The sequence below is a fragment of the Chiloscyllium punctatum genome, chromosome 11 (assembly GCF_047496795.1).
Source record: "Chiloscyllium punctatum isolate Juve2018m chromosome 11, sChiPun1.3, whole genome shotgun sequence".
Classification (NCBI taxonomy): Eukaryota; Metazoa; Chordata; class Chondrichthyes; order Orectolobiformes; family Hemiscylliidae; genus Chiloscyllium; species Chiloscyllium punctatum.
In genome coordinates, this window is record NC_092749.1 from 28,627,337 (window position 1) to 28,642,133 (window position 14,797).

General features: G+C 41.1%; 1 protein-coding gene across 2 annotated transcripts in view; it reads left to right on the plus strand.

Moving 5' to 3' along the window:
- The window catches only part of ryr2a (ryanodine receptor 2a (cardiac)), a 758,045-nt gene that overhangs the window by 698,865 nt on the left and 44,383 nt on the right, over window positions 1-14,797 (plus strand). For both annotated transcript variants that reach the window (XM_072580564.1, XM_072580565.1), the window contains 3 exons: window positions 4,057-4,124; window positions 6,371-6,521; window positions 8,208-8,294. In XM_072580564.1, the coding sequence (XP_072436665.1) occupies window positions 4,057-4,124; window positions 6,371-6,521; window positions 8,208-8,294 (306 nt within the window). The remainder of the gene's footprint in view (window positions 1-4,056; window positions 4,125-6,370; window positions 6,522-8,207; window positions 8,295-14,797) is intronic.

Below are 14,797 nucleotides of genomic sequence, written 5' to 3' on the forward strand. Positions count from 1 at the left end.
AACAATGTATCATTAAAATAGTTTAAAAAGGGAAATACACTAACCATCACAGATGAGAATGCTTTCCCGATCCTGATGCTGTTCTGTAGACTGGAAAAGCGGAGGCGATGGACCCCAGTGTTTTTGAAGTGGTGTTGTGTTTATCAATGATGTTTTGCAGACTGTGCTGGTGAGAGTCCTTATTCTCCCCTTCAACCTCTGGTCTTCTCCCAAGAGGGTGATGAAGCATTCTCTGGATCCTCTCTCTCCCGCCTTTCACTTGCCACCTACCAATGCTCATATCTCTTATTTTGGGGGCTGGCAATCTAAGCTGTGCCAGTCACCCATCTGAACCCTTTGAGGACAAAGACCACAGGCAGCTGCTTATGATGCGAGGATGACCTGTCTCCCCTTGCCCACCTTCACCTGAGGGTTGGTTTACCATTCTTTTAAGAAAACTGCTCCTTTTCCCAAACAATACAACGATAATATGTGAAGCCAGATAAATCATTGATTCTAGTTTAATGGTGCATTGTAACCTTTTCTCATATGCTCGAAATTTGGAAGCTGGTAACTGCTGTAGCTGCAGTTTTGTGAACACTCATGTCACACAGTGAAAACTGGGAAAACCTGGACTCAGACAATCCCAGAATGCAATCTACAGATATAGATATTCAACTAATTTAATTCACTCCACATTATACCAGGAAACAGCTGAAGGCACTGGATACTGCTATTGACCCTGATAATATTCCAGCAATAGTACTGAAGCCTTGTGCTCCAGGATGAGAAACACTTTTAACCAAGCTGTTCCAACACTGGTGTCTAACCGGCAAGATGAAAATTTGCCCAGTTATGTCTTGTACATAAAAGATAAGACAAATCCAACCCAACCAATTACCGTCCCATCGCTCTACTCTTGATCATCAGCATTGTGATGGAAGCTGTCTTCAATAGTGCAAGCAAGCAGCATTTGCTCAACAATAACCTTTTGTCCTGGATGCTTAGTTTGGGTCCATCAGACCCACTCAGCTGCTGACATCTTTACTGCCTTGATCCAAACCTAGAAAATAGTGCTGAACTCAAGAGAGGTGATGATTAATCCAGAGATCCATGTAATATTCTGGGGACGTGACTTCAAAACCCAGCATGGTGGATAGTGGAATTTCAATAAAAATCTGGGATTAAAATTCTAATGATGACCCTGAAACTATTGTTGATTGTCACAAGAACCCATCTGGTTCACTGATGTCTTGTTGTGGTCTGGCCTACATGTGGCTCCAGATCCATAGCAATATAGCTGACTCTTAACTACCTTCTGAGAAATTAGGGATGGGCAATAAATGCTGGCCTAGCCAGTGATGCCCACATTCTGTGAATAAATAGAAGAAAAAGAGGGCACATGAGAATGATTCACCTTGACATCAAGGTAGCATGTGACCAGTAGCAAAACTGGAGAATGGGAATTGGGCAAAACTCTCCACTGGGTTGAGACGTACTTGTTGCAAAGGAAACTATTTGTGGCTGTTGGAGGTCAGTCATCTCAGTCCAAGGACATAATTATAAGTGTTCCTCAGGGTAATGTCATTGGCCTAACCACCCAGACCTGCATCGTCAATAACTATTACTCCAATAACTATTACTCCATTATGAAGTTTGAATTATGTGATGAGTGCATAATATTCAACACTATTCGTGACTCCTCGATGTTAAAACAATCCATGTCCAACCGCAGGAAGACCTGGACAATATCCAGGCTTGTGCTGATATGTAGCAAGTAACATTTGTGCCACACCAGTGCCAAGGAAAAACTATTTCCAACAAGGGGAAATCCAATTATTGTCCCTGGATATTCAATGGCATTACCATCACTGATTGCCAACAGATAACCATTAACCAGAGCTGGACTTACCATATAATTCTGTAGCTCTCAGAGCAGGTTGATGGCTAGCAACCCTGCAATGAGTAATTTAACTCCTAACTCTGCATACCTGTCCACCATCTACACGGCACAAGTCAGGAATGTGATGGAGTACTCACTACTTGCTGGAAAACTGTAGCTCCAACAGCACTCAAAAAGCTCAATTAAAATCCTATACCAAGCAGCGTGTTTGATTGGCACCCATCTATCACTTTTGACATTGATTCGCTCCACCATGAACACAGATAGCAGTGATATGTTCCATCTATAAGATGCACTGTAGTAGCTTACCACGTCTCCTTAGATAACACTTTCCAAATCCACAATCTCTACCACTTACAATAAGAATGGCAGCACACACACTAGCATGTACCTGGCAAGTTCCCTTCCAAACCACACATGATCCTGATTTGGAAATATACCACTGTTCCTTCACTGTCACTGGTTCAAATTCCTGGAAATCCCTAACTGCATTATGAGTGTGCCTACAGTTGTTGAAAAAAGCATTTCACTGCTACCTTCTCAAGAGAAACCTGAGTTGATCAGTAGATGCTGGACAACCAGTGATGACCACATCCCATGAATGAATTAAAAACAAAGCCTGAACAGGATCACTTCCCAATTTTTACCCTTAGCTCCTGAACCTCTCACCTGCCAGTGTGAAAATTGAGGAAGGAGAAAGTGAGGACTACAGATGCTGGAGATCAGTGTCGAAAAGGGTGGCGTTGGAAAAGCACAGCAATCAAGCAGCATCCAAGGAGCAGGAGAAGCGCTGTTTTGGGCATAAGCCCTTCATCAGGAATGTGGACATTCCTGATGAAGGGCTTTTGACCACATTCCTGATGAAGGGCTTATGCCCGAAACGTCAACTCTTCTGCCCCTCAGGTGCTGTCTGACCTGCTGTGCTTTTCCAGCACTGTGCTTTTCGACACTGATCTCCAACATCTGCAGTCCTCACTTTCTCCTAGTTGCTGTAATCTTACTGCGAAGCCACTTCCAAGGATGCCCACCTTGAAGAAGTTTTCCTCCTCCATCATTCCTGATGAAGGTCTTATGCCTGAAACATCGACTCTCCTGCTGCTCGGACACTGCCTGACTGCTGTGTTTTCCAGTGACACGCCTTTTGATTCTGAAAATTGAGGAAGCAGCTCCTAAGTGGTAATTTATGACCGTCATAAGGGCCTCACTTAAAGGACTCAGGACTTCACTGCATCCTGGGCATTTAGGTCTGTGTTCTGCAGGGCTTGATTTAGTCCCAGCATTAGCCACCACTCTCGGTATAGCTGCTGGTACTGGAGAGCTCTTGGTCAATCTGATGGCTGACAGGTCTCTGAGATGGAACATCCTACCCGTTTGGTGGAAGAAGGCTTGTCTCTGACCAATTAAAGCTTTCAAAGCAGTAGGGAAGCCATCAGGAGTGACAGTGTGTTCCCTACCATCTGAAAGATTCTGTCCTAGCCTTCCATTTCTCCACTGTGTACTCGGTTTGAATGTGGCATTCAGCTGGAATGATGAGATTGCTAAATTAGCCCATATGTATCCACATGGTTCCTTGTTCTATTTGAATTTTTTTATAGATTACCAGACTCATTAAATCAGAGAGCTCTTGACTCTAACTGTTCGTATTCATAAAATTAATACCTTTCTGAATAAATCCAGTATAATTACTAATTTCCTCATTTCATTCCATTTGTTTGAGTCTACATTGAAACCAGGCTTAAAACATCTCACTGGTTTTACCTCACAAATTTCAAATCATTAATAATATTGTGACATTTTTCTGCTTAATGCATGCAATTAATATGCCTTTCCATGACTGGTAATACTATATGGACATTGGAGCTGTTTAGTATTGTACAGAGTTGCACAGGTTTGCCTGTGTCCGTGATAAATTCTTGCTTATGTTTCAGTTAATCAACCAGCACGTACAATTTGATCCTCACCTTTATCCCTCTTTGCATCTCCTTTCCTCAATCGGGATCTGCCTCATAATCCGATCCAGTTCTGTTCTCTACATCCAGTAATGTTTCGCTCCTTTGGTCAGTCGTTGCGATGCAATAAATTTCATGGGGTTAAAAATTCATATAAATACGATTTAGTAAGGAAAAGTAATCCCTGCTTTTTCCTGAATCTTTTTACTCTCAATGTACGACTAGGAGGAGAAAACAAAGGAGGATGAGACAAATGAGAAAGAAGACCATAAAGTTGAGTCAGAGAAAGCTGAGTGAGTAACTTGATGAATCAGAATTCTTTTATTATTGATTTCCTTTTGATGAAGTGAGGGCTCACACAGAGGATTTTTATCAAATGAAATGTATAATATTTGCACCATAATGGGACATTGGGGCAAATCTTCAACTCCATCTGTTTGGTAACCTGGTTGATCAGTCTCCCGCAGTTGGAACTTGTCCAGTTTTGGTGTGGCACCACAAACTTACTGTCCACAGTGGGAGAGAAGATTTACCTTGGTTTGTTTGAACAATTGGTAAGTTTAAGAACCTGAAATTGGAGCATTTTCTCCAAAAAGGCGTTGGATGCAGCTACATTGCCAGTTGTGGTTCTGTTGATCGTACTGTTGACTTTGAGTTACAAGGTTACCAAACTAGGACTTCAGCACAAAAAGAAAGGCTGACACTCCAGCGCTGTGAGAATGTGCTACATTGTCAAAGATGCTGTCTTTTAGTTGAACTGTTAAACTGATGCTTCCTGTGAATCAGTAAAATGGTTTTTCATCATCTCAAGTTGCACTGCAGATAAACTACTTTATTCAAATGAGCTTGACATTTCTGCTCAAATTGTTCAGTGTTTTGATATACAGTATTACTTATAAAATATTGTAAAATAGAATATATAATTTCAAAACAGTGACTTAATTACATCCTCACCCCATAGGCAAGTTATCCCTTATTCACTATTCTTACTTCACATGGAGACAAAACTTGGCCTTAACTCAGAGTGGTATTATCATAGAACATTACAGCGCAGTACAGGCCCTTCGGCCCTCGATGTTGCAGTGAACTGTGGAACCAATCTGAAGCCCATCTATTCTACACTATTCCATTCTCGTCCATATGCTTATCCAATGACCATTTAAATGCCCTTAAAGTTGGAGAGTCTACTACTGTTGCAGGTAATGCGTTCCATCCCCCACTACTCTCTGAGTAAAGAAACTGTCTCTGACATCTGATCTTTCTCTATCATCCTCAATTTAAATCTATGCCCCCTCATGCTAGCCATTGCCATCCAGGAAAAAAGGCTCCCACTGTCCAACCTATCTAACCCTCTGATATGTCTCAGTTAAGTCACCTCTCAACCTACGTCTCTCTAAACAACCTCAAGTCCCTCAGCCTTTCCTCATAAGACCTTCCCTGTATACAAAGGAACGTCCTAGTAAATCTCCTCTGAACCCTTTCTATAATCTAAATCCTTCCTATAATGCGGTGACCAGAACTGTGCGCAATATTCCATGTGCGGCCGCACCAGAGTTTTGTACAGCTGCGGCGTGACCTCATGGTTCGAAAACTCAATCCCTCCACCAATAAAAGCTAACACACCGTATGCTTTCTTAATAACCCTATCAAACTAGGTGGCAACTTTCAAGATTCTGTGTACCTGAACACGAAGATCTCTCTGCTCATCTACACTGTCAAGAATCTTACCATGAGCCAGTACTCTGCATTTCTGTTATTCCTTCCAAAGTGAATCACCTCACACTTTTCCACATTAAACTCCACTTGCCACCTCTCAGCCCAGCTCTGCAACCTATCTATGTCCCTCTGTAACCTACAACATCCTTAGTTACTATCCACAACTCTACCGACCTCAGTATCATCCGCAAATTTACTAACCTATCCTTCTATGCCCTCACCCAGGTCATTTATAAAAAAGACAAACAGTAGTGAACCCAAAACAGATCCTTTCGGTATACCACTAGTAACTGAACTCCAGGATGAACACTTTCCATCAAGCACTACCCTCTGTCTTCTTTCAGCTAGCCAATTTCTGATTCAAACTGCTAAATTACCCTCAATCCCATGCCTCCGTAATTTGTGCAATAGACTATTAATCTAGGGAACCCGATAATATCCTGGGGTCTCAAGTTCAAGTCCTGCTGTGGCAGGTGGTGAAATCTGAATTCACTAAAAATCTGGAATTAAGAATAGTGAAACCATTGCCGATTGTTGGAGGGAAAACCCATCTGGTTCACTGATTCTGTTTGGGGAAGGAAATCCATCATCCTCACCTCGTCTGTCCTACATGTGACTCTAGATCCACAGCGACTCTCAATTGCCATCTGGGCAATAAATACTGGCCTGCCCAGCAACATCCATGTCCCAAGAGTGAATTAAAACGTCCCCCTGTTCAACAAGTGTGCAGTTTTGAATGTCTTATGTATGATACGTCACAATGGAAGGTTGAATTATTGAATACTTTGACAGTTTTAATAACAACTTGATTTCTGGATTACAGAGGGGAGGATGGGGAAAAAGAGGAAAGAAATACAGAAAATAAGTCCCGGCGGCGAAGAAGACGACAGCAACATGCACAGAAAGTTGAAGAACCGGAAGTGCAAGAATCTGCCTTCTGGAAGAAAATTACGGCATATCAACAGAAACTGCTCGTGGGTGCAATATTTTAGTGAAAACATATTTGAAAAGGAACTTCAGAAGAATGGGGAGTGTGGGGAGGAATCTTATAGAAACCTATTAAATTTTAACAGAATCAGACAGGGAAAACACAGGAAGGATGTTCCTGATCACTGGGGAGCGCAGAACCACCGGTAACTGTTTAAGGATACAGGGTAGGACATTTAAGACTGAGATGAGGAGAAATTTTCAGCCATTGGAATTCTGTGCCACAGAAAGTAGTTGAGGCCAAAACATTAAATGTTTGCAAGAAGGAGTTAGACATAATTCTTCGGACATCATTTTCTACCCAGAAAGTTGAGGGAGTCCTGAGAGTGGCCAGTTGTGGGAGTCCCTATACAAACACGTCTGCACCCAGCAGTTCGCTTTGAGAAGAAAGGTCATGACCCTCATGAGCTGCTGGCCAATCAGAGGACCAACAGTAACACTAAGCAGTGCCACTGGGACCAGTGGGGACAGCTGGAAGTACATTCAGGAAAAGTTGGCAAACAAAGAGGACACTGAGAAACCCAGAAACATGGGATTGGCTAGTTTGGCTGATGAATGCAATGAGGGATGTTTCCTAAAGACAATCCCTTGCTAAGCATGTCCAGTTAGAAGCCAACTCAATCTTGTGCCCAAACAAAATCTGCCAAAGTATGCCTGACACTCACCTAATGTAGCAAAGGTCTCATCCAACACCTGAAGGCCCTCAATTGATTTCAGAGAAGGTCAGATCTCCACCACTATTCCCTACTGTTGGTTATATACAGAGTGATGGCATGAATGTGATGGGTATGTTAGCCCACCTGAACTTCCACCAGATTTCTTCCACTTATTACCTCCAACCAAGCATCGGGAGCCTCCAAAAATTTCAGCCAACATGAGTTGAACTTGGAGAAGTGGGCATCAGTTTTTACTTTGAGAGAAAGGAGAAATCCTGTTGAGAAATACCCATCGGCCATTATTTTTCTTTCTGACAAAGGTCAATAGTGAAGGAAATTAGGCAGAATTTACAATGAGCAGTAGTTCATCTCCTGTACCCCATCTGAAAATCACTGCCTTGGCTTTCCACTTTTCATTCTGAAAACCTCCCTATTTTCCTTTTTTAAAACTTTCAGCTTTCTTGTGGGAGATGACTCGTTTTTGGAAAACAACAGGCACACTTTTGCTAAGTAGTGTTGCTTACTCCTGAACTCACCTAGTCAATCTTCAGTCAATTGCAACTTTCAAGACTGCGATTGCTAGGTTTTTATTAACAGAGTATCAAAGAGTGTGGAATGAAAATAAGCCATGCACTCATTGAATAACAGAACAGGTTTGAAGCCTGAATGGCTCTCTCAGTACCTATGTGCAGGGACCGTGATAGTCAAGCCTGATTCTCTCTTCACACAGCATTTGTGGATGTATGCTTTCAGCAAGGATGGCTGGGCTCTGACCATAGAATCGAGTACATACCATGGACCAAATGTGGGACCTTTCAGGTCCTTCTTGAGTTGTGGGGCACCCATCCTTCCTTTGTCTTTATTTTCATTAAAATCTTCCTTGGTTCATAGCATTTGAAGAAGTGATTTAGTGTTGCTTTTCAATGTTAATTACGCTAGGTTTTAAATTGAATGTTTTTATAAATAATTTTGTTTATAGTAAAGTTTTCCACAATCCATTTGTTCCTCCCTTTTCAGAATTACTTTGCGCGCAATTTCTACAACATGAGGATGCTGGCATTGTTTGTCGCGTTCGCAATTAACTTCATTCTCCTATTTTATAAGGTAGGAGGTTTGTATTCTTGTCTAACTGCTTGAGGGGTGTGCAGATGGTAATGGTTAGCCACAATTTGTGTGCCAAATGACAATAGTGTCATAGAGTCATACAGTATTGAAACAGATTCTTCGACCCAACTTGTTTCCCAAACTGAACTAGTCCCATTTTCCTGTGTTTGGCCCATATCCCTCTAAACCTTTCCTATTCATGTAGCTTTTCAACTGTCTTTTAAATGTTGCAATTGTATGTGAATCTACCTCTTCCTCTGGTAGTTCATTTCATTACAGACCACTATATGTGAAAAAGTTGTCTCTCAGGTCCCTTTTAAATCTTTCTTCTTTCACCTTAAAATTATGCCCTCTAGTTTTGAACTCCCCAATCACAGGCAAAAGATCTTTGCTATTTTCCTTATCAATGCCCCTCATGATTTTACAAACCTGTCACCCCTCAACCTTCTACACTGCAGTGAAAACAAAATCCCAGTTTATCCAGCCTTTCTTTATAATTCAAACCCTCCAGTCCTGGTAACATCATTGTAAATCTTGTCTGTACTCTCTCCAATTTAATGATATCCTTCCTATAACAGGGTGATCAGAACTGTACACTGTACTTGAAGGGTGGCCTTACCAATGTTTTGTACAACCACAACATAACATCCCAACTCCTGTACTCAATAGTCTGAGCAATGAAGGCAATTGTGCCAAATGCCTTCTTAACCACCCTTACTACCTGTGTTGCAACTATCAATGAACTATGTACTTGAACCCTTAAGTCTCTCTGTTTGACAACACTCCTCAGGGGTCTACCAATAACTGTGTAAGTCCTGCCTTTGTTCATGTTACCAAAATGCAGCGTCTCACATGTATCTAAATTAAACTCCATCTACCACTCCTCATTTCATTGGCCTAATTGATCAAGATCCCTTTGTAATCTTAGAGAACTTCTTCACTGTCCGCTATACCACCAATTTTGGTGTCATCTGCAAAGCTATTAACCATGCTTCCTATATTCTCATCCAAATCATTTACACAAATGACAAATGACAACTTCTTTGTTATCCAGAATTTGTTGATTGACTTCATTCATATTTCCTACTTTTCCTGTTGAGTCTGTTTTCATGAGTGACCCTAATCCTGGCTCATAATGTTGTATAAGCTCTCTATTATTGTATACTATCAGGTATAATGGCTGCCACGATCTTCTTTCAGAGAAGGATCTATAGAGTCTACTTGGCCTAGTGTGATAGAGTAAAGCCACTTGGTAATCTAACCAGAAGAGGTTCTTGTCTTAAGCAAGATGGAATCTGCTGCATGACAGCAACTGTGCCCTGATTACACTGATTGAATATCAACCTTGTTAGTAGAGACTATGAGCAAATTCCAGATTGTAGGTCTTACTCCTGTGAAATCCTAAGATGTTCTCATACTGAGCTGTAAGGTATCATCATTTTGGATGGTGCTTCGGGCACTCCTCAGTGTTGACCCTTTCAGATCCTTACACCCTAGTATAATAGTTTAATTAACACAAGTGGTGTCGCAATATATGATGATTTATCCACCATTCTTATCAATGTTCAAGAGACAGTTGTCATTTGTTTATTTTGAATTTTACTAATCAAAATTTGTCAGTGATTGTATTGCTCAGAGCTAAATAAAAACTGGACTCCAAACTGTCCTTCCAACAGAAGAGGGTGCAAGTCCCAGTGTTTTTCTTTAAATATTCAGATTAGGTTCTGATCGTCAGGTCCCAATTATGAATTGTGTTTTCCCAACTGGATTCAATTAGCCAATCAAACAATCAAATTAATGTAATTATGTCTTTTGAGTAATGTCCCCAACAGTAATGAGTGAGTAGGTAGTGTTCGTAGTGGACTACCCAACCATCAGTACTTAATCGAAGAGATAAACATAAAACACTAAATCAAATGCCACGATGAGTCTCATACATTTGTGATCTCTAGAAGTGAAGTTCTAGCATATATTTCTCAAGTCTGTTGAGTGGAAATTTAGTTGCAAAACTGTGACTACTTTTAAGCTTGAATTCAGAACTTTTATATTGATCCATGTTGCATGTACAACGTGTTTAGCTAGCATAAAATTAATTCACGATATGTTTTCAGTTGATCTGATGCCAGATGATAGGTTCTGGGGTTAATTAAACTATTTGACCAGAAGAGCAATGGCAACTTGGTGTAGCAAGGAATGTCAAGCATGATCATGAGTGGAATTGTGTATAGACAACAATTACCCTGACATGTTACATCATACATGTCTCAATAAAAAAGGGTGTGTCTGATAGTGTTCACTTCTTTAGAATTCAGTTGAAACATTTCAAGCATCAATATTGAAAATGGTTGCAATTCGTTTTCCCAGATGCTTGAAATTGGCACAAGATATTTTTCATGAGGAAATGTTTGGCAATATTTTTCTTTGTATTGGCAAGCACATAATATAGTATGGAATGTCAAATTTGTAAAGCATTTCTTTAGAGAATAGACCATTCGAGACTAGGTATTGTGTAATGAGAAGGGAATAATTGGCAATCTAATTGTGCGAGGCCCCTTGGGGATGAGTGACCATAATATGATTCAATTCTTCATTAAGATGGAGAGTCATTGTCGATTCTAGGATTAGGGTCCTAAGTTTAGATAAAGGAAACCACAATGGTATGGGTCTCCAGTTGGTTATGGTTAAGTTGGGGAACATTACTTAAAGGGATAACAGTGGATAATAATGGCAAATATTTGAAGAACGCATGGAAGAGCTGCATCAATTGTTCCTGTCTTGTGCAAAAACTAAACAGGAAAAATGCCAAAGAGAAATGCGGAATAGTATTACTAATGGGCATTCAAATTGGCCAAGGAGGAACAAGTGAAGACTGCAGATGCCGGAGAGTCAGAGTCAAAAAGTGTGGCGCTGAAAAATGTACAGCAGGTCAGGCAGCATCCGAGGAGCAGGAGAGTCGATGTTAAGCCCTTCATCAGGAATGGCTAAATTGACCAAAACAAGCATCAGACCTGAGGATTGAGAGCAGTTTAAATTTTAGCAAAGGAGGACAATTGCATTGATTAAGAGGGGAAAAGTAGAGTACAAGAGTAGACTAGCGGCGTACATGCAAACTGTTTGTAAGAATATCCAGTGAACAGAAAGTAGATTAATCAAGACAAAGGTAGGTTCATTACAGTCAGTAACAGGGGACGTTAAAATAGGGAACAAAGAGATGGCAGACTGATTAAATACATACTTTGGTGCTGACTTCACACAGGTGGACATAAGCAACATTCAAAAATGTTGGGGAACACAGTGTGGAGTGAGATGGAGGAGCTGAAGGAAATCAGTTTTAGTAAGGAAATGGTGATGGGGAAATTGATAGGATTCAAGATCGATAAATTCCCAGGGCCTGATAATTGACATCCCAGAAGTGTGTCTCGATATAATGAGTATGTTGGTAGTCGTCTTTCAGGATTTCATAAACTCTGAATGTAACCCTGCCCATTAAAAAGAATGTAGAGAGAAAACAGGGAAGTCTAAACTGGTTGGCCTGACACCTGCAGTCAGGAAAATGCTGGAGTCCATTAGAGAAGATGTAATAGCCAAACACATGAAAAGGATAACAGGATTGGACAGAGTCAACATAGATTTACGAAAGGGAAATCATGCTTGAGACATCTATTGGAATTTTTTGAGATCGAAGTAAGGGAGAGCCATGGATAGTTTACTCAAACTTTGCAAAGGCTTTCTATAAGGTCCTATGTAAGAAATTAGTATGTAAAATTAAAACACATGCAACTAAGGGTTCGTGTACTGACATGGGTAGAGAACTGACTGACAGATAGGAAACAACAGTAGGAATAAATGGGTCTTTTTGACAAGTGACAGACGGTAATTGTACGATACAGTGAGGATCAGTACTTGGACCACAGCTGTTTACAAACTAAATTAACGATTTAGATGAGCGAGCTAAATATAATATTTTCAAGCTTGCAGATGATACAAAGCTGGGTGAGAAGATGAGGAGGATGCAGAGATGCTTCAATGTGATTTAAACAGGTTGAGTGACTGGAGAGATGAAGTATAACAGGGATAAATGTGAGGTTATCCACTTTAGTATCATAAACAGAGTAAGCCTGTTATCAGCTGAATAGCAATTGATTGGAAAGGGGGGAACTGCAACCAAATTTACATGCCCTTATACATCAGTAAGCTGACAGTAAAGCAAGTAAATAGGGTCAGATGGGGTGGAGTTGAGGAACCACAAAGTCAAAAAAACCATAATGTACAAACCTCCCAGCAGTGGTTAGGACCAGGGGCACAAGATGTACCAGGAAGTAGATAGGGCGTGTCAGAAAGGTACGGTCACGGTAATCATGGGGGACTTCAATATGCAAATAGACTGGGTGAATAATGTTGCCGTTGGATCCAAAGAAAGGGAATTCATGGAATGCTTACAGGATGGCTTTTTGGAACAGCTTGTGATGGAGCCCACAAGGGAGCAGGCTATTCTGGACTTAGAGCTATGTAATGAGCCAGACTTTATAAAAGATCTTAAAGTAAGGGAACACTTCGGAGGCAGTGATCATAATATGGTAGATACCAGTCTGCAGTTTGAAAGAGAGAAGCAAATTCGGATGTAATGGTGTTACAGTTCAATAAAGGTAATTGCAAGGGCACGAAAGAGGACTGACGAAAATCGACTGGAAACATAGCCTAATGGGGAAGACCATAGAGCAACAATGACAGGAGTTTCTGGATGTAATTGAGGACACAGTACAGAGGTTCATCCCAAAGAAAAGAAAGATTATCCGGGGGTTGGGGGTTGGGGGTTGGGGGGTGGGGGGGAGGGGTGGGGGGGGGGGTGGAAGCGATATGTGGAGGAGAGGAATTACACAGTCAGGGCTGCCAAAGGAAGTCAGGAAAAGAGAGAGCCTACAAAGTGGCCAAGAGCACTGGGAAATCAGAAGATTGGGAAGACTACAAAAACAAACAGAGGATAACAAAGAGAGAAATAAGGAAGGAGAGGATCAAATATGAAGGTAAGCTAGCTGGTAATATTGGAAATTATGGTAAAACTTTCTTTTAAAACATAAAAAACAAATGAGAGGCAATAAAAGAAATTGGGCTATTCCAAATTGATGCAGGAAGCCTTGTGATGGGAGATAAAGAAATAGCTGAAGAACTTAATAATTACTTTGTGTCAGTCTTCAGAGTGGAAGTCATGAGTAATATCCCAACCATTGAGAGAGTCAAGGGACAGAGTTGAGTACGGTAGCCTTTACAAAAGAAAAAGTGCTAGAAAAGCTAAAAGGTCTAAAAATTGATAAATCTCCTGGCCTGGATGGACTCCATCCTAGAGTTCTGAGGGAGGTGGCTGAAGAAATTGTGGAGGCGTTAGTTGTAATCTTTCAAAAATCACTGGAGTCAGGGAAAGTCTCAGATGATTGGAAAATCACTGTTGTAACCCCCTTGTTCAAGAAAGGATCAAGACAAAAGATGGAAAGTTATAGGCTGATTAGCCTAACCTGGGTTGTAAGTAAAACTCTAGAATCCATCATAAAGGATGCGATTCCTAAATTCTTAGAAGTGCAGGGTCAGATTAGAATAGGTCAGCATGGATTTAGTAAGGGGAGGTCATGCCTGACAAACCTGTTGGAATTCTTTGAAGAGGTAACAAGGAGATTAGACCAGGGAAACCCAGTGGATGTTATTTACCTAGATTTCCAAAAGGCCTTTGATAAGGTACTTCACGGGAGGCTGCTGAGTAAGGTCAGGGCCCATGGTATTCGAGGTGAGCTACTGGCATGGATTGAGGATTGACTGTCTGACAGAAGGGAAAGAGTTGGGATAAAAAGTTCTTTTTCGGAATGGCAGCAGGTGACAATTGGTGTTGGAGCCACAGCTGTTCACTTCATACATGTTAATGATTTGGATGAGGGGACTGGGTGTATTCTAGCAAAATTCACCGATGATAGAAAATTAGGCAGGCAGGCAGGTAGTTCTGAGGAGGTGGAGAGGCAGCAGAAAGATGTAGACAGTTTAGGGGAGTGGTTCAAGAAATGGCTGATGAAATGCAATGTGAGCAAATGCAAGGTCTTGCACTTTGGAAAAAATTAATACAGGCATGGACTATTCTCTAAATGGTGAGAAAATTCATAAAGCCAAATTACAAAGGGATCTGGGCATGCTAGCCCAGAATTCTTTAAAGCTTGGGTTGCAGGTTGAGGTCACGATTAAGAAAGCAAATGTAACATTGTCATTTATCTCAAGAGGGTTGGAATGTAAAAGCAGCGATGTGCTTCTAAGAATTTATAAAGCTCTAATTAGGACCCATTTGGAATACTGTGTCCAATTCTGGGGCCCACCTCAGGAAGGACATAATGGCACAGAAGCGTGTCCAGTGGAAATTCACACGGATGATCCCTGGAATGGTAGGCCTAACATGCGATGAATGGCTGAGTATCCTGGGATTGTATTCATTAGAGTTTAGAAGGTTGAGGGGAGATCTAATAGAAACT